At 44.6% G+C, this 18,459-nt stretch overlaps 2 protein-coding genes across 2 annotated transcripts; both read left to right on the forward strand.

Annotated features, from left to right (window-relative positions):
- The first annotated feature begins 1,203 nt into the window (after positions 1–1,203).
- Positions 1,204–13,085, forward strand: LOC133010643 (protein SREK1IP1-like). Its single transcript, XM_061078240.1, has 6 exons — positions 1,204–1,240; positions 1,487–1,576; positions 11,811–11,858; positions 12,175–12,333; positions 12,579–12,639; positions 12,893–13,085. The coding sequence occupies exons 1-6, from the start codon at positions 1,204–1,206 to the stop codon at positions 13,083–13,085; spliced, it is 588 nt and encodes a 195-aa protein (XP_060934223.1).
- A 1,810-nt stretch (positions 13,086–14,895) lies between these two features.
- LOC133010645 (protein SREK1IP1-like) lies at positions 14,896–17,960 on the forward strand. The gene is made up of 6 exons (XM_061078241.1): positions 14,896–15,022; positions 15,164–15,208; positions 15,723–15,770; positions 16,041–16,199; positions 16,451–16,511; positions 16,765–17,960. The coding sequence occupies exons 1-6, from the start codon at positions 14,896–14,898 to the stop codon at positions 17,012–17,014; spliced, it is 690 nt and encodes a 229-aa protein (XP_060934224.1). The 3' UTR covers positions 17,015–17,960.
- Positions 17,961–18,459: the final 499 nt, after the last annotated feature.

Here is an 18,459-nt window from a genome sequence, read left to right on the forward strand (position 1 = left end):
AGCAAATTGCAGTAAACTCATATCCAGGCTCATAGCTCCAGTTTTACTGTGAGCATTGAAGACTATATTCCAATTGACATCATGCCCTAAATAAATGCTTTCATGGGCACATCGCGACCACATCAAACCGTTGCTTATGGCTGTCGGTGTAACCTTCTCCATTTTTCTCGCTCTGAGCAACTTGGCAAACACAGGATTCTGACTCACCTGCGGCGCCACATCCAGTGAGGAGAAGTAAACGCATCAACGCTATCATCTTGCCTCAAAAACCTCTTCAGCTGTTTCACAACAAGGTTTAGTTTTCTCCTCTTCTTCTTCGTTTTCTTCTTCTCCTGCTTTCCTGGGACTCCAAACGCTTAGAGACCTATTCTTATTCACACACTCCACATCCTTCTGCAGGAGCTGCTGGTGAAGCTTCTCACCTCCAGGTATCTAGAGAGCTAATGAATGAATGAGGTAAAACAAAGTTAGGTTCCTTCCACCACTACCATTTTGTAGTCTTCCCTTCGATCTTTTGTGTGAGAGGAGGAGGTGAAACACACACACACACACACACACACACACACACACACACACACACACACACACACACACACACACACACACACACACACGCACACACACACATACCTTCCCTCACCTTCTTACCAGTTTGCATCAGAAATGTCCATCAAATCCTGGAGCATGGCCCCGGTTCCCCTCCCCACGCTGCCCATCTGTTTCCTCCACAATCCATCACCTCAAAGTGTTTCTCTCTCTCCTGACACTTGTCTGTCAGCAGCTCGCGCGGGTTTGAGGCCTTTTAAGTTCGCTGCAGGAAACGTCAGAATCGGTTTCAGAGGAGCCAAAGTGGGACAAAGGGGTTTCAGGAATGCAGAGAGAAACACAAGTGTGTACATCGGTGTACATTACAAAGACCAGGAGGTGGAAATAAACTTGTACCGATGAGTGAAATGTTGCTTGTAAACGGGTTTATGCGGAGAAACAGGATTATGGAAATCGACGGAGATGCATTCAGGATGGTCAAGCTAAGCCTGATGGGAGATAACAGTTCTACCTGTCTCTCATTCCTCGCCTTCCACTCAACTAAGCACTGTGCTTACCCCAGATCTCCTCCACGTCAAACAGCCTCATTACAGAAGCCATCGCACATGCATGGAGAGATTCAGGGCGGGAGAGAGAGAGAGCCAGGGAGGAAGGAGGATGGGGGAGGGCAACCACACTCCTATTGCGTACAGGGGTATCACTCCAAAAGAAATCCATTCCAGTTGCTCTTTGCCTCACCTGGCAAGACCAGGCAGAAACATAGGAAGTGGCTAAACATTTGGCAAAGGAAAATATATAATACTCCTTAATTCATTTTTATTGTCGGCAGAGTGGAAGCAAATGTAGGACGAGAAGACTGAAGGTGGTAAAAGAAGGTGTATAAACACACGGACTCTTACTCCTCTTCCTAATAGCTTTAGTTTTCCCTTCCCTCTCCCAGCACGGCCACCCAAGTGGGATGCTGGGGCTTGTGGGAAGACCATCATGTCAGGTGGCGAGGAGTCTCCGCGACTGGCGCTTGAGGTCAGACGTAGGTTTATTTTTCCTAAGCAGGCCTCTGTCCAAAAACATCCTCTGCAGCGTCCTCAGTGTCCGCCAGGTGCTGACCAGACAGAGTCCGTCAGCGGTGCAAGGAGTGCAACCGCCGGGAGATGGACTGCTTCTCTCTCTCCCAGTGACTGTAGAGACGGTTCATTTCCATTGACAAACTGGGCATTCAGGTCACACGGTCATGCATGGATTACCGATACACCAGGCACTTGACATTTCTCGGGGATGACACATGCACCCAGAGGACTGCTTACTCTGTGGATACATGTAACTTTACTAATGGTTCAGTGTTTATTGGCTACTCTCAGGACCCTTAACTCACCTGATAGTCCCAAAAAACTGTATCTGTCTCTCTGAGGCCAACCTTCGGCTCCAGATACAGAAATGTTGCCCTGACTAATTTGTTCTTTCAACCTTCTTGGTACTGAAATATCTCCACTTGATTGTGATGGATGGTGACATTTTGTACAACTTCCCCCCTGAATTTTCCTTAAAAGCATATTTTTGGTGATACACGTCAACAACTTGATTGCCAATTGGATGAACTGCCACGACATGGATTACTGGCTTCAGGGCACTTCTTGTTTTTTTCTGATTAGAAATATGAGCATCAAAGATTTGAACTTCTTGCCTAAAAACATTCCAAGAAAAAATATTTTTTTGTTCCCTTGGAACAAAGAAAACAATCCCTCGTACCCAAACATCCTGCTGCCCTCAGCCCACTTCTCCACGTGCGTGTTGGGGTAACATGAAACTCGGTGACAACAACATCGAGACGGAGAATAAAAGGTTTGAGGAACCACCAGAGAACTCTGTGTGAGGCAATTGTTTAAATCCGGTCGGCGACATGAATATGTGAGTGACGAAGATGAATTCCTGGGAAAGCTGCAAACAGGGAGACGCATGATGTATTTCATTAACAGTGGAGCATCCCAGAGGAGAACAGACTGTTTCCAGCTTTGGTTTTCAATTGTATCCATACACTCATTGTGAAAACTTTATTGGAACCACTTGGTAATGATTTGATCTTAGTGTGTAAAGGACATAATAAATCTCAGTTTGAAAATGACACGAAGGAGTGAGAATAAACCATATCTACCTAATGAAGCTTTGATCAACAGTTGAAGGAGTTTTTGTTTTGTGAGTCTTTGTGGTGGTCAACGGCTTCAACGTGGTTGTGTAACTAAGTGTTTCTGTCACTGAGGAAGAATTCCTCTCTGTCAAGCCTCTTCGGTGCCAGTGTAATTGTTTTCATTTGAAATGTTTTGCATGCAACTAATTACGATTTTAGTATCAAATAAACAGAAAATAAACGTTTCCCTTGAACAGTTCAGTGACTCAGGCTGAAGACAATGCTTGAGACAAAAGATTAAACAAAACCTCTGAGGAGGTACACAAGTAAACGTTGTTGTTTTTGTCGAGGAACCGGAGGCGAAGGAGAAGACAGACATGTGGCTCGGACAAGAATGAGTGGGAAACAGCAGCAGCATAGCAACTGATGAATGTTTTACTGTGGTCTTATCATTGTCAGGGAGTTTCGTATCATATGTGCAGACAGCCTGTCAGCAGCTCCCAATAAGAGCCCCCCCCCACCACCACCACCACCCAAAAAAAGGCGCAACCCTTGTTTTTGTGACCATATAGATTTTGTTTTTAAATATATATATGAGAAATAAGCAGCTTCGGATTTATAATAATTCAAACTTAAGGCCTGAGGCTTGAGTCACAAAGCAAGATTAGTCAGATAACTTTGGATTTGTTTATAGGCATCATAACATTTTACTGAAATAGATCATTATCTTAAAAAAAAAAAAAAAAAAAGAGTAAGCCTACTGTAAAATGACAGGTACTATTTTATACAACCAAGCTGAAGTGTACACAAAGATGCAAATGACGAAAGCCAAACCATCTTTATCACCAAGGCTGCAGTAGAGGTCCTAATGCCAGCCTCCTCCATGTTAGTGGAGATGCATAGTCCATGTTTATTTACAGTCAATGAACCAGAGTCACTTTGCCGTCCACCATCATTTGATTTAAAGTAACATAGCTTCAATGCAGCCATTGTGCGGTATTTCAGTTCCCTTCTTATTCTAGTCTCAATACTGACATTCTGATTCTGTAAGATCCCTCTTCTGTGAACCGTACACACAGCTGAACAAGTAAACCAGGGAGAACACGGCCATGCTTAAGACTATTTTGACATGAACAAGACAAATGAAATGAAACCTTGTAGACGAATAAATGGAAGCATTGTTTTCCAGTTGGATGATTATACCTGACAGAGATGTGTGTGTCTATGTGTGTGTGTGTGTCTCTGTGTCTGTGTGTGCATGCGTGTGCGTGTGTGTGAGAAAACAGCATGACAGATTTGTGGAAGCACATCTGGAATAACAGTTTGAGATTACACTGCTTTGAATGTAACTTGATATATACAGTGAATTAGCGGCTGGAGCTGGAACCCTCATCGCTCTCAGTCTGGAGGTTTGCATTTCTTCCACTGACAGACTAATGACTGATTATAAACGCTACTATCTGGCTGGGTGAGCTATGCAGGTTTCTGTCTTGGCTTTGAAACCTACTGTGAATCACATGTACTATTACTGTGTCTTGTATTGATATCTCTTCCATACTGTAGTAGCGGTTGCAGCCCATTTATTTCAACTGATAGTACATTAATTAATCGTCTTCCAATGTTCTCTGTCGTCTGTCGTGTTCTTTGCACCTTCCAGTGGCTGAAAGGTGAATTTAACATCTCTCTACAGTGGGGAAGTCACAGTGCAGCAGAACTGAAACAGGTTTCTAAAAATATCTCTGCTAAACAAACTTAAACAAGTTACAGTCCCCCAGAATGGTCACTGGGAGATTTAAATTGAATGTGTCGGTGTCTGTGTGTCTGTGCCACAGTCACAGACTCGATGATGAGGACATGTCTGGGGGACTCACATCTGTCACCATTTTCCGTCTCCCTGTCTGACTGTGGCACCCTTACATTAACCCCTGTTGTGCCAGCTCCCACTTAAAAAGAACTGATCAAAGTTCAGTTCATACAGATGAAAATGAACTAGTTCACGTTCATAGTTAATTTTTTTAAATGTTCTCATAGGCCGAAGCTTCATGGTGCTTAATTTGCTCTACTGTGCCATCGAGTGGACAATACATGTAAAACAGGCAGAGTGATTATGATGACACCATGGCTATGGTGTGTGAAGCTTTGAATTGAATAAATGAATGAATGATGTTTGTGATGCCAATACATAAATCATCCATTGCGTTTCGCTGCCCCTTATATTTCGATTCGCAGGCCAAACCCGCGAACCATTTCCTGACTTAGTCACATGGTACGGCCATGACTTTGAACATCATCACATACGTCATCAACACAAGCCTCGATACGCGCGTCACAAAAATCTTCCTGGATTACTCGAACGTAAGTTATGACCATAACTATGGATCTATGAGACCGACCGATGACCGTCACCACGGTCTTAACACGAATGATGTCCTCATCTCCCTATCCTCGAGACCAAATATCAACAATGTCACGTGAGTGACCTTAAGGGGGCTGGGCTCACCGCCCATAAAGCTCCCCGGTGAGCGCGGCCGCCTCCTCCTTGTCTGAACGCCTCAGCCCGTTCTGAGTGACAAAAGAGGGTGACGGTCATCGGTCGGTCTCATAGATCCATAGTTATGGTCATAACTTACGATCTATTTCGACCTCCCTCAGACCGTCACCACGGTCTTAACACGGATGAATAGTATCATCAGGGTCGCGAAGAACGGAGGACTCTACCGCCTCACATCCTCGCCCAGCAGCTGAGAGCAGCACTGCGGAAACCATTGGTGTGGGGGAAGCCACATTGACCCTGTAGAATCTAGAGAATGTGCAGGGAGCACTCCATGTTGCTGCTGCACATATTTCTGAAAGAGGGACCCCCTTTAAAGCAGCCCAGGAAGTGGCCATACCCCTGGTGGAATGAGCTACCAAGGAATCTGGGACTGGTATGTTCTGTCCAGAATAGGCCTCAGCGATAGTATTAACGATCCAATGGGACAAACACTGTTTAGACACAGGGTGGCCGACTTTCTTACCCCCAAAACAGACAAATAACTGAGAGTATGAGCCCCTCAGAGACTTTGTGCGTGCAATATAAGCCTTCAGTGCCCTTACTGGGCACAACATAGGCAGGCCGGCTTCCTCCTGTAGTAGAGCCGGATCAGGTTGAAAAGTGCTGATCTCGATCACCTGATTTACCGTCTGATGGTTTATGACCTTAGGCAAAAACGAGGGGTTTGGCCACAGAGACACACCTGAGTCACCTGCCCTCCATCTTAGACAATCGTCACTTATAGACAGAGCATGCAATTCACTCACCCTTTTGGCAGAGCATATAGCCAGGAGGAAAGCTGTTTTGTAAGATAGAGACTTAAGGCTGGATTGCCCTATGGGTTCAAAGGGAGACTGCATCAGGGACCGTAATACCAAGGGGAGTTGCCACGATGGAGCCCTGGGAGCCCTGCTTGGTCGCAGGCGGTGTGCTCCCTTAATGAACTGAGACACTAGAGGGTGTCTACCAACTGTAACATCTCCCACTGTCTCATGGAAGAAAGAGATTGCGGCAGTGTATACCTTAATGGTGCTAGGTGCCCTGTTAGAGTCCAAAAGTGACTGAAGGAAACGGAGAATCAGCTCAATAGGACAAGCGGCTGGATTTTCCTGTCTGTTGCGACACCATGTAGAAAACACACTCCATTTATGGCCATAGTTAGCCCGAGTGGAGGGAGCCCGGGCATTGTCTATGGTCCTCAGGACAGCCTCATCTAACCTTTGAGAGAGGTACTGAGAAGGGGCCAAGCCCAAAGCTGCAGGATGTCTGATCTGGGGTGCCATATCTGAGCTTCTGCCTGTGAGAGGAGGTCTGCCCTGACTGGCAGGGCCCATGGTTGACCGTGAACCAGGCGAAGGAGCGTTGGGAACCAATGCCTCCCTGGCCACCTGGGGGCTATTAACAGCACCTCGTAGTGGCCCGAGGCAACCCGGTTGAGTACCTGGGGAATCAGAGGGAATGGAGGAAAAGCGTACAACAACCCTTCCGGCCATTCTTGAGATAGTGCATCTAGGCCTAGGGGACCTCCCTGGTTTTCCAGAGAGAACCACATCCTGCAGTGGGTTGTCTCTGCTGATGCGAATAGATCGGCCTGAGCCGTGCCAAACCGACTCCATAGGAGGGATACAACCTCTGGATGAAGTCTCCATTCTCCTGGGAGAGGACCAGTCCTGGACAAGAGGTCTGCTGCTCGATTTACAATCCCTGGGATAAAGATTGCTTTGAGTGAAGCCAGATGCTGAAAAGCCCAAAACAGAAGTTTCTGTGCCACCTGGAGGCAACGCAGGGACCTTGTGCCTCCCTGGTGATTTATATGATACACAGTTGAAGTGCTGTCTGTCCTTATCAAGACATGCCTGCCCTGGATGGAGGAAAGGAGAGCCTTCAGAGCAAGGTGAACCGCTCTCAACTCCAGAACATTGATGTGTTCGCCACCCCAAGGGGGTATCCACGGGCCACGCACCATTCTGCCTTCCCAGACTGCTCCCCAACCTGTGAGGGAAGCATCTGTCGTCACCACTGTCCTCCTCGAGGGAATGTTCCCAAGGGGGACTCCTTGGAGCAAGAGCACCCGGTCTGCCCATGGGCGTAAGGCTTGGAGACATGTGCGTGTCACACGAAGTTTCACGTGTCTGTCCAGCTTCGGGTTGAGCTTGAAGGCATTCAGCCACCTCTGAATTGGCCTGGCCCTGAGGAGGCCCAGAGGAACAACAGCTGCTGCGGCTGAAATCATCCCCAGCATCCTCTGAAAGCTGATAAATTGTAGCTGCCTGCCGAGACGGAATCGTTTCCGGAAGACTAGAATCTTCCTCACCCTCTGAGATGTGAGGGATGCAGACATTGTAAGGGAATTCAAGCAAAGTCCCAGAAAAATCACCTGCTGCCTTGGCTCGAGGTTGCTTTTCGTCACATTTACCTTGAAACCCAAGGACCGTACATGCGACAACACCCTCTGGGTATCCTCTACAACTTGGCCAAGAGATGGAGCACAAATCAGCCAGTCGTCCAGGTAGGGAAGGATTTTTACTCCTGACAACTGGAGAGGAGACAAGGCCGCCCCAACCACTCTGGTGAACACCCTTGGTGAGAGGGAAAGGCCAAATGGCAGGACCTTGAACTGATAGGCTTGCCCCTGGAATGCAAACCGAAGAAAAGGTCTGTGGTTTGGACAGATGGGCACATGGAAGTACGCGTCTTCCAGGTCTATCGAGGTGAACCACTCTCCTCTTTCGATAGATTCTAAGATCTGACCCGTGGTCAGCATCTTGAAAGGAAGTACCTTTATGAAGGCGTTTAATCGCCTTAGGTCCAAGATGGGACGTATTCCGCCATCTTTTTTCGGCACGAGGAAATACGTGGAGTAGAAGCCAGTGAGCTGTTCGTCTGGATCTACTTTCATAATTGCATCCTTCTGCAGAAGGGTTAAAATTTCCTGTGCCAGGATTTGAGCCTGGACTGGGTCCGTGACAATCGTCATGCGGATCCTGGAGTAAGGGGGGGGCCGCCGCCGAAACTGAATTCTGTACCCCTTTGATACTGTAGCAAGCACCCATGGGTCTGACACAGTTTCTTCCCAGCTGTCCAGGCATAGCCGAGAATGAAGTTCGGCGGGTGTCCCCCCACCCCTAGGCTGTACCGCCCCGAGGTCCTTGACCTCTGGGGGGGCGCCTCCTCTGGGGAGCACCTCTAGTCGAAAAACGGGGATAGAACCCACGTCGACTTTGTGAAGGCTGTTTGGAGTCACCAGAGGCTGTGAATCCTGTAGCCTGTCACCTGTCATTCACCCATGGCTCCTTACGGGCCCAGGATGATGATCGGTGGGGAGGCTGGGAGCCCCTAAGTTTATACCTGGTAGACGCAGCCCATCTGAAAGTGCGCTGTACTGACTCTCTGGTACGCCGAGACTGTTCAGCCTTATCTAACACACCCTGGGAGTCAGGATGAAAAACATGTGCCGGCACGACTGGCATATTGGTCAGTTCTTTCCTGATATTCTCGGGAAGAGTTGTCTGTGCCAACCAGATCTGCCTCCGAGCTACCATGGCAGATGACATAGCTGCACCAATGTCCCTTGTTAACTGGGAATGAGTGACCAGGGCAGAGTCTATCAGGCTCATGGTGTCCTGGTCCTCTGGGTTGGCTGTTCTCCTAAGAGCTGCCAATAAAATGGCGAGTGCATTGCCCGAGCGGGCTGCTCGTGTGGCTGCATTATAAGTCCGAGACACCAGTCGGTCTGACTTATCACACTCTTTCAGGGGACAGCGTGGATTGGTGGTTACCCGCTCTGGACCCAGAGATGTTAAGGCTGCCATCTCCCGCTCAACTGGAGGCATATCCCCCATACCTGTTTCAGGAGCATACTGATTCTTAGTCAGTCTCCGGCAACCTGCATTGAACTGAGGTGCCCCACTTGGGATGTTCCATGCTTTCCTGAGCATGTGCAAATAGTCACCAGCCACAGGTACAGTAACTGATTGCTGGGTCTGAGTGATGCCGGCCCAAATCCCATCCATTGGAGCAGGAGCCTCAGTTGGAACATTGAGCCCCACAATTTTTGCCGCACTTGAAACCCTTGAGATGACGTCCATGGGTGAAGGCTCACTTTCACCCATGTTGCTGAGGTTGGACGCCCCCTCACATTGTGTGGATTTAGGCTGTTTTAGCCCAGCAGCACCCTCAGACTGCCCATCACTTTCAAAAAGGGAATTTTGAGCATAGAGAGAGAGAATGTCAGGGTGAACCACATTCTCCTCCTGATAGGAGGGTAACCTGTCCGGGGAGGAGTGCCCATGCCTCGATGCCCTAGCTGTTGTGGCCGGGTACTGGGCCTCAACTCTACCCAACCTGTCTGACAGACTACGTATGGCCGCTAGGATTTGCAGCTGAGTGTCATCATGCTGACCAGCTGGGTTCTGTGAAGGTTTTGGAGCCTGTGTCTCGCTTGAGTCCCGCCTGCGAACAGGGGTGTGCTCATGCCCACGTTTTCGGGGGGCTTTCCTTGAGGTGTGTCCCCTTTCATTTAGTTTGGCTGGTAGAGGCTGCACGGCCCCAGCACGAACAGACTGCTCCACCCATCTGGCTCTTTTAACACGCTCCTCCACAGGCAGTTCCACTGCTGCCACACAGGGGTTCTCAATATCGTCCATTAAATGTGCCATGCCCAAACAAGTCGGGCATTCACGGTGGCCATCTCGGGGATCCATGATACCCCGGCAATAATGGCACAAATGTGAGGACATTTCTGTGTTACTTTTGTGATTTAAGAATAAATATATAAACAATAGCGCCCAGCAGCTACGGATAGCTGGTAAAGGGGATCTTATAAACAGGCTAATCACAGCTGGCCAATATCACATAAAACGAAGGAAGGGGTGAAATAACTAATTCACCTGAAAATGCCCACTGTATGCCTGCAATGGCAGAAAACAAGGGGGGGTGGGGGGGTGGAGAGAGAACAACATCCCAGCCACTGCGAACAGGGCTTTAAGGGAAACAAAATAGCACCAACAAAGGGTGATAACCAATAACCAACTGTATTTTATACAGGGAACACAGGCAAACAATCCCACCTGCTGCGCACAGAGGCGAAAAGGGGACACTACCTGGCCTCAAACACGGTTTATTTATTCATTTTTGAAAGGCAAATAAACGTGAAAAGGTTGGCTTTAACTCACCTCCACTCATTGTGCGCGAACGCACGAGGGGGAGTTGGAGAAACCCCACTCCCTGCGGACAGCGAGTTACGGGGTGCCTTTTTCAAGGGGGGTGGGGGGGTGGAGAGAGAACAACATCCCAGCCACTGCAAACAGGGCTTTAAGGGAAACAAAATAGCACCTACAAAGGGTGATAACCAATAACCAACTGTATTTTATACAGGGAACACAGGCAAACAATCCCACCTGCTGCGCACAGAGGTGAAAAGGGGACACTACCTGGCCTCAAACACGGTTTATTTATTCATTTTTGAAAGGCAAATAAACGTGAAAAGGTTGGCTTTAACTCACCTCCACTCACTGTGCGCGAACGCACGAGGGGGAGTTGGAGAAACCCCACTCCCTGCGGACAGCGAGTTACCGGGTGAGGAGGGGGGGGGCACCCCCGATCCAAATCAGTTTTAAGGGATAGATTATTTATTGATTAAGCTTCCCAACTTTTCTACTCACTCCTGTAAGAGAACAAACTCTGTATGGACACAAACAGCACGAGATAAACAATACTTACCCAAAGCTGTGAACATGAGTAGTTAGTGCCAGGTGCAGCTAATTAAGCTGCCTGAAACAAAGAGCAGAGCTTAACACATGCAGTGTAGCCCTCTGCCTCACTTTTAGAGAAGGGGAAAACCACAAACAATCCTCAGGGACACAAGGCGCCTGCACAAAAGTGTCGGATTGATAAAAGTGGAGTCCCAAAATATCTTACTTACCTGTCGGTCTCGGATGAGGCGAGTGAAGAAAAGAGGAGGCGGCCGCGCTCACCGGGGAGCTTTATGGGCGGTGAGCCCAGCCCCCTTAAGGTCACTCACGTGACATTGTTGATATTTGGTCTCGAGGATAGGGAGATGAGGACATCATTCGTGTTAAGACCGTGGTGACGGTCTGAGGGAGGTCGAAATAGATACACACTTCGAAGCCTCGACACGGAAGGATACATCACTACCTCAAACTGGATAACTCAACAACCATTCCCGGTAGGTCCTGTAGTTCGACCAGATATCTGAGTTCATGGCTTCATGTTGATCGCCCTCGTTGTTTAATCTGGAAATCTAATGGAGGAATGATGTGGTGTGTGTGTGTGTGTGTGTGTGTGTGTGTGTGCGTGTGTGTGTGTGTGTGCGTGTGTGTGTGCGTGTGTGTGTGTGTGTGTGTGTGCGTGTGTGTGTGTGTGTGTGAGCGACTCTTAAGTTAGAACAATATGTGCAGTCCATAAACAGCATTGTGAAAAAATTGTTTTAGTTTCTATAAGTAAATATGGGTGCTTCCAAAGGCTGTAATGTATTTAATATGTAATACTGAAATATAAATAGTGTCTGAATCGTATTGGACGTCCCTGTACATGCACACAAACACTGAAATAGTCAACTGATTCCCTCTTGTATATCTTTACTTACAGGTCCAAACAAGGACAACATCAGGGCCGGATGCAAGAAATGTGGATATCATAAGTAAAGCTTCGACCCTCAAGTGTCATGAAAAGTTTAAGGGGTGTTGTTATAAGTCCCTCTGTAAACCGAGGGGTTTGTTGGACTCATGATAGAATCTGTTATTAAGCTCTAATGTACAACTCTTACAACATATCGGTGAGCAATATGAGTTAAATGATGATTTTAGCTACATTTTCCAGACCCTGTTGCATATTCCCTTATAAAGGTTATAAGAGTTGAGGGTTAGAATTCGAAAATGTAAATAATAATAACAAAAGTTCTGCTTTACTGTTGTTGTTCATCCGTTCTCTTCTCTCTGTGGATTTTCTCCAGCGGGCCACTTGACGTTCGAAAGCAGAAATTTTGTCAGAGTCGACCCTCAGAAAGACATTGTTCTGGATGTGAGCAGCACCAGCACCGAGGAGAGTGAGGAGGACGACCCTCCACCTCTGCGCAATGAGAAGCTGGCGAAAAGTAGCCAGCATCGCAGACGTAAGAAAATTCAATCCCACATTTGTTTTTCACTCACTATAAGGCTGGACGGTAAAGTAAATACATTGATCTTGTGGGACTCATCAGGTGGTTGGTGAATGTACATAGATAAGCTGCACCCGTAGCCCCAGCAGTGCAAGTGGACTTACTTGTTTTTAATGTTGAGTTACTAACCTTTATAGATTTATGAGCAGATACTAAGTAAAAAGAATCTCGACTGATCTGACTAAAAATTTTACATTTAGGTCCCAATGATGACGACAGACAAAAGCGGAAGAAGAGCAAAAGCAGAAAGTCCAGAAAAAGGTAACTGTTTTTCAAAATGTCACATTATTATACTTTACGGATTTCTAAATCAAGAATAGTCTGAGTAGGAATAAAATATATTTTCGTGCAACTCATGTTAATATTTGTCAGTACCTCATTTTGATCAATGGTATTCATTATTTATATCTAAAGAATAATATATTATTTATAGTATTTAACTGTAATTGTATTAGTCACAGGTTTGTGATCTTTTAATCACTGACCCCGCCCCCTTTTTTTCCCCAATCCCAAGGTCTGTTTCATCGAGTGACAAGGAGACCACCAAGAAGAAGAAGAAACGTGACCAGTCCGACTCCTGGTCTGATAAAGAGGAGAAGAGGATGAAAAAGAAAATGAAAACCCACAAGAAGAATTTTCTAAAAATATCTCAGCTTAACAAACTTAAACAAGTTACAGTCCCCCAGATTGGTCACTGGGAGATTTAAATTGAATGTGTCTGTGCCACAGTCACAGACTCGATGATGAGGACATGTCTGGGGGACTCACATCTGTCGCCATTTTCCGTCTCCCTGTCTGACTGTGGCACCCTTACATTAACCCCTGCTGTGCCAGCTCCCACTTAAAAAGAACTAGATCAAAGTTCAGTTCATACAGATGAAAATGAACTAGTTCACGTTCATAGTAAAAAAGTTGATCTAAGTCCACTGTTTTTCATGATGTTTAAACACAGCCTCATAAACTCACCTCACATTTATACAGTTGAGTCAAAGTACTTTAAGGTTTATGGATCTCGAGAAATAATAAAGCTTTTTCTCCACGAGTGAAACATCTTCTTAAAACAAATATCTAGAAGAATAAGAAGTAAAGTGACTGCTGGAGTCAACAAACGTTCCCAGGAGAGAAAAGTCTGAGAAGAGCTGTATGTTTAAAGACAGAGTTGATGCAGGACCAGGTGCTATGCGGCCATCTCTCCACAGGGAGGCGCCATCATGAATTCTACCCTTCAATGTTTAAAGGCGGAAAGATTGGAGACATTATGTCTTTGATAATATTTTTACAGTTTTTATTTTTTTATTTAAGACTCTCTCCTATCTGTGGAGCTCAATGGCTATTGTGCAATGCATTTCACTGTATATATTCCGTTTCAGTTGCATAAATAAAATTATATTTTATACTTCCTTGATCTTATATTGCATGTTCACCTATTTATTACTTTTACCTATTTTTTGACTAACCCTATTATGCACTGCACTACAGAAAATCTCCCCATTGTGGGAGATTGGAACCTTCAAAGGATCAAAAAGCAATTTACAATTTATTTGATAATATAAAATGTTTCCCCCTGAATTAGACGCCTGACATTAAACCATATCTGCCCTAGTGTTATCGGCTAGTTATTTATTCATTTAGCTTCTTTAATCATTGAAGCATATTTTCTAATGTATTTACTTGTTTTGTGAGAGGTTTATATCTGATTACTTTCTTGTAAGCTGTTTTATATTTTTAATAAGGTAGAGAAGGACAATTTGCTTTCTGGAAAACATGGAAAACATGTGGGGACCATAGACTGTATATAAACCTGTGAGGGCCATAGACTGTATATAAACATGTGAGGACCATAGACTGTATATAAACATGTGAGGACCATAGACTGTATATAAAGAGGTGGGGACCATAGACTGTATATAAAGAGGTGGGGACCAGTGGTTTTTAAAAACGCCTAAAATGTATGTTAACTTAAGTGATGGCGAGATGAAGCTTGAAGCGTTGAAGCTTTCCATCCAATTGGTTCGCTCATGGGCCGAAGCATCATGGGGCTTCATTTGCTCTACTGCGCCATCAAGTGGACATTAAATGTAAATGTCATTTTAATGACCCCATGGATTTGGTGTGTGAAGCTTTGAATTGAATAAATGAATGAATGATGTTTGTGATGCCAATGCATAAACGATTATTATTAACATGGTGTCTGTCTTTATGATACAACGGCTTGGTCAAAAGGGAAAGTGGAAACAAAAAGGTGAGAGGGTTGTGATGTGAATGTGCTTGTGTTACTGGGTTTGTGACTGTGCTTATGTGTGTGGGGGGACAAAATGTAACACGTACAATTGCAATAGGGATAACGGTTTATTATTTTTTATTTAAAAACAACAGCTTTTCAACAGTGCTGGGTTTCAGGCGGTTTCTTCTTTTTTTTTTTAATAATTTCGCCTGCTTTAGAAAAGATCCTTTCACAGGACACAGATGCAGCTGGGGTTCAAAGACAAGATACCGCAAGTTTGTACAAGTTAAGAAATGAATGGTTACGTGGTTCGGCCGGCTCATGAGGCTTTGAACGTCATCACATACGTCTTCAACACACTTCACAGAAATCATCCTGGATACACGCTTCAAAGCCTCGTCTCCAGTCCAGTAGGGGGCGGCAAACCCCGGTGATGCGGTTTCCCGCCAGAGGAAAGAAGCGGAAAAATACTGCGGAACTAAGTAGTTTCTAAGAACAATTGTTTCCGGTCGACGTTATTTTGTGTGCGGACTGGTGGACGGTGGATTGATTCGCGCTAAGTGTATCACTCCGGCCTCAAACTGGATAACTCAACGACTATTCCCGGTAGGTCCTGTAGTTCGATCAGATATCTGAGTTCATGGGTTAGGGTTGATCGCCCTCGTTGTTTAATCTGGAAATCTAATGGAGGAATGATGTCGTATTTACAGTAGCATAATGCTAAACGTTATGCTAACACACACCAGACAACTTATAGATGTGTGTGTCCCGTTGTTAACGGTCAACTGTTTCACACCTGGTGTGTTTGTTGTTTCAGTCTTTACCTGTGGTGTTGAAACACAAAGTGTGTGTGTGTGTGTGTGTGTGTGTGTGTGTGTGTCTGTGTGTCTGTGTGTCTGTGAGTGACTCTTAAGTTACAACAATATGTGTACTCCATAAACAGCATTGTGAAAAAATTGTTTTAGTTTCTATAAGTAAATATGGGTGCTTCCAGATGCTGTAATGTATTTAATATATAATAATAATATAAATAGTGCCTGAATCGTATTGGACGTCCCTGTACATGCACACAAACACTGAAATACTCAACTGATTCCCTCTTGTATATCTTTACTCACAGGTCCTAACAAGGACAACATCAGGGCTGGATGCAAGAAATGTGGATATCGTAAGTAAAGCTTCGACCCTCAAGTGTCATGAAAAGTTAAAGAGGTGTTGTTATAAGTTCATCTGTAAACCTGTGGGTTTGTTGGACTCATGATATAATCTGTTATTAAGCTCTAATGTACAACTCTTACAACATATCGGTGAGCAATAAGAGTTAAATGAAGGTTATAAGAGTTGGGGGTTAGGATTCGAAAATGTAAATACGAATAAAAAAAGTTCTGCTTTACTGTTGTTGTTCATCCGTTCTCTTCTCTTTGTGGATTTTCTCCAGCGGGCCACTTGACGTTCGAATGCCGAAATTTTGTCCGAGTTGACCCCCAGAAAGACATAGTTCTGGATGTGAGCAGCACCAGCACCGAGGAGAGTGAGGAGGACGACCCTCCACCTCTGCGCAATGAGAAGCTGGCGAAAAGTAGCCAGCATCGCAGACGTAAGAAATTCAATCCCACAATTATTTTTTACTCGCTATAAGGCTGGACGGTAAAGTAAATACATGGATCCTGTGGGACTCATCAGGTGGTTTGTGAATGTACATAGATAAGCAGCAGCCGTAGCCCCGGCAGTGCAAGTGGACTTACTTGTTTTTAAAGTCGAGTTACTTTTTTATATACTTTTTATATTTATGAGCAGATACTAAGTAAAAACAATCTTGGCTGATCTGACTAAAAATTTTACAATTAGGTCCCAATGATGACGACAGACAAAAGCGGAAGAAGAGCAAAAGCAGAAAGTCCAGAAAAAGGTAACTGTTTTTCAAAATGTCACTTTGTTATACTTTACGGATTTCTAAATCAAGAATAGTCTGAGTAGGAATAAAATATATTTTCGTGCAACTCATGTTAATATTTGTCAGTACCTCATTTTGATCAATGGTATTCATTATTTATATCTAAAGAATAATATATTATTTATAGTATTTAACTGTAATTGTATTAGTCACAGGTTTGTGATCATTTAATCACTGACCCCGCCCCCTTTTTTTCCCCAATCTCAAGGTCTGTTTCATCGAGTGACGAGGAGACCACCAAGAAGAAGAAGAAACGTGACCAGTCCGACTCCTCGTCTGATAAAGAGGAGAAGAGGAAGAAAAAGAAAATGAAAAGCCACAAGAAGAAAAGCAAAAAGACCAAAAAGGAGCAAGCGAAGCCGCACAAGAAAAGCCACAAGAGCAGAAAACCAAAGTCCTCGTCATCTTCCTCCTCCTCCTCTTCCTCCAGCTCCAGTGAATCATCAGACGGGGACTGAGACAACTCGTGTGTGCAGCGTCTGGAGCCCTGACATGTCGTGTATATAATGCAGCCAGTAACATACAAATATTAACAAAGAATCCAATGCAGAGGGTTCTTTAAGGGAATTGAACATCTCACAAAAGGCACTGTTCACTGCTGTAAAACTCACACATGCAAATACAGCACCGTCATGCTAATGAAAACTTCACAGAGACAGGCATTTTGTATTCGACAGAGTTTGTGCGGAGTCATCTCCAGTGACCTGCTGCAGTGTTATTCATTGTGTTTACACTGAACATTTTCAGTGTAATTGATTCTCGTTATAAGTCAAGTTGTGGTTCCAAGCTTCCGGATGCTGTTCATTTGTTTTTATGTCTCTTATTCAATTTTCTTGCTTTATTGTTCTTTTAAATTCAACCGAAACATTTTAAATGGTCAACCATATAAACACGGTTCCAACATCTTTGGTTGACTGGATGTTGTAGTGAAGGATCCTGGTGGCCGACATTGCTGACATTTTTTAAACATCAGGCCCATTTTTTTGACCACTTGACAGTTTACTACGTATAATCATCGGTTGATAAGAAAGATTAGAGACATGTCTTTGTGGAAAGGATTGTTTACATGTTCACACTTTACTTTTGCTCAGATGGTTTTTATAGTACAATTAAACTCTGTAGGTTCATAGTCAGACAACGTGGCTGCCTACGATGTGAATGAATTTTGTGATATAAGCAACCATACATGTTGCATGTAGTCATGTGGACTTTTCAAGGGTTCATTCCAAAACATGAATGCTTGGTGACTTTTGGGAACTTTACCCGAGTCTCTTTATGCAGCTTGTTTATTTCCTGTTCACCATCTACAACAATTTGTCTCTTCTTTTTTTTAGGGTCCTCCTCAGAAACTCTTCTCTGATGGAATTAAATGTATATTTCTATTAAACTTTTATTTCATTTAAATTGTAAATTAATTCATTATTGTGTCATGATAAGTGTTGATGAGGCAGAAAGTCATTGTGGTTATTAGGAAACCAGAGAAGTCTGATGGGACCATTACATGGTTCGGTAGCAGATACAGTCTTATTTCCAGCAGAGGGCAGCAAGACACCTACAGTTTAGTAACCAGACTGAGAAGACAATGATGTCATTCTTTTTACAGCATTAGGTTGTGAGAGAATTCTCTTTCCCCCCCCCCCAACCAACACTGTTCATCGTCATCTCCAAACTGCTTTTAAAAACAAGCTCAATAAAAGTTAATAAACCTAAATTTCATCACACCTAAAATAGAAAGTAGTGTTATGACCTTATTTTTAATATAACGACAAGTTATTCAAGAGCTTGAAACAACAATATAATAAAGCCTCACTGTAAATATCGTTACTCCACCTAGTGGTCACAGTGAACACTCAGAGGCTGAGCGTCTTATGTTGCTGCCTTCATCTTTAATGATGATGTGGAA

The sequence above is a fragment of the Limanda limanda genome, chromosome 9, assembly GCF_963576545.1.
Source record: "Limanda limanda chromosome 9, fLimLim1.1, whole genome shotgun sequence".
NCBI classification, from domain to species: Eukaryota; Metazoa; Chordata; class Actinopteri; order Pleuronectiformes; family Pleuronectidae; genus Limanda; species Limanda limanda.

What these genes read in the sequence shown, in the direction of transcription:
- LOC133010643 (XM_061078240.1), top strand. Translation starts at nt 1,204, where the DNA reads ATGGGGGAGGGCAACCACACTCCTATTGCGTACAGGG. An exon ending in ACTGGCGCTTGAGGTCAGAC is followed by an intron (nt 1,577 to 11,810) that starts GTAGGTTTATTT and finishes CTTTACTTACAG; the next exon opens with GTCCAAACAAGGACAACATC. An exon ending in AAGTAGCCAGCATCGCAGAC is followed by an intron (nt 12,334 to 12,578) that starts GTAAGAAAATTC and finishes TTTTACATTTAG; the next exon opens with GTCCCAATGATGACGACAGA.
- LOC133010645 (XM_061078241.1), top strand. Translation starts at nt 14,896, where the DNA reads ATGAATGGTTACGTGGTTCGGCCGGCTCATGAGGCTTTGAACGTCATC. An exon ending in TAACTCAACGACTATTCCCG is followed by an intron (nt 15,209 to 15,722) that starts GTAGGTCCTGTA and finishes CTTTACTCACAG; the next exon opens with GTCCTAACAAGGACAACATC. An exon ending in AGCAGAAAGTCCAGAAAAAG is followed by an intron (nt 16,512 to 16,764) that starts GTAACTGTTTTT and finishes CCCAATCTCAAG; the next exon opens with GTCTGTTTCATCGAGTGACG.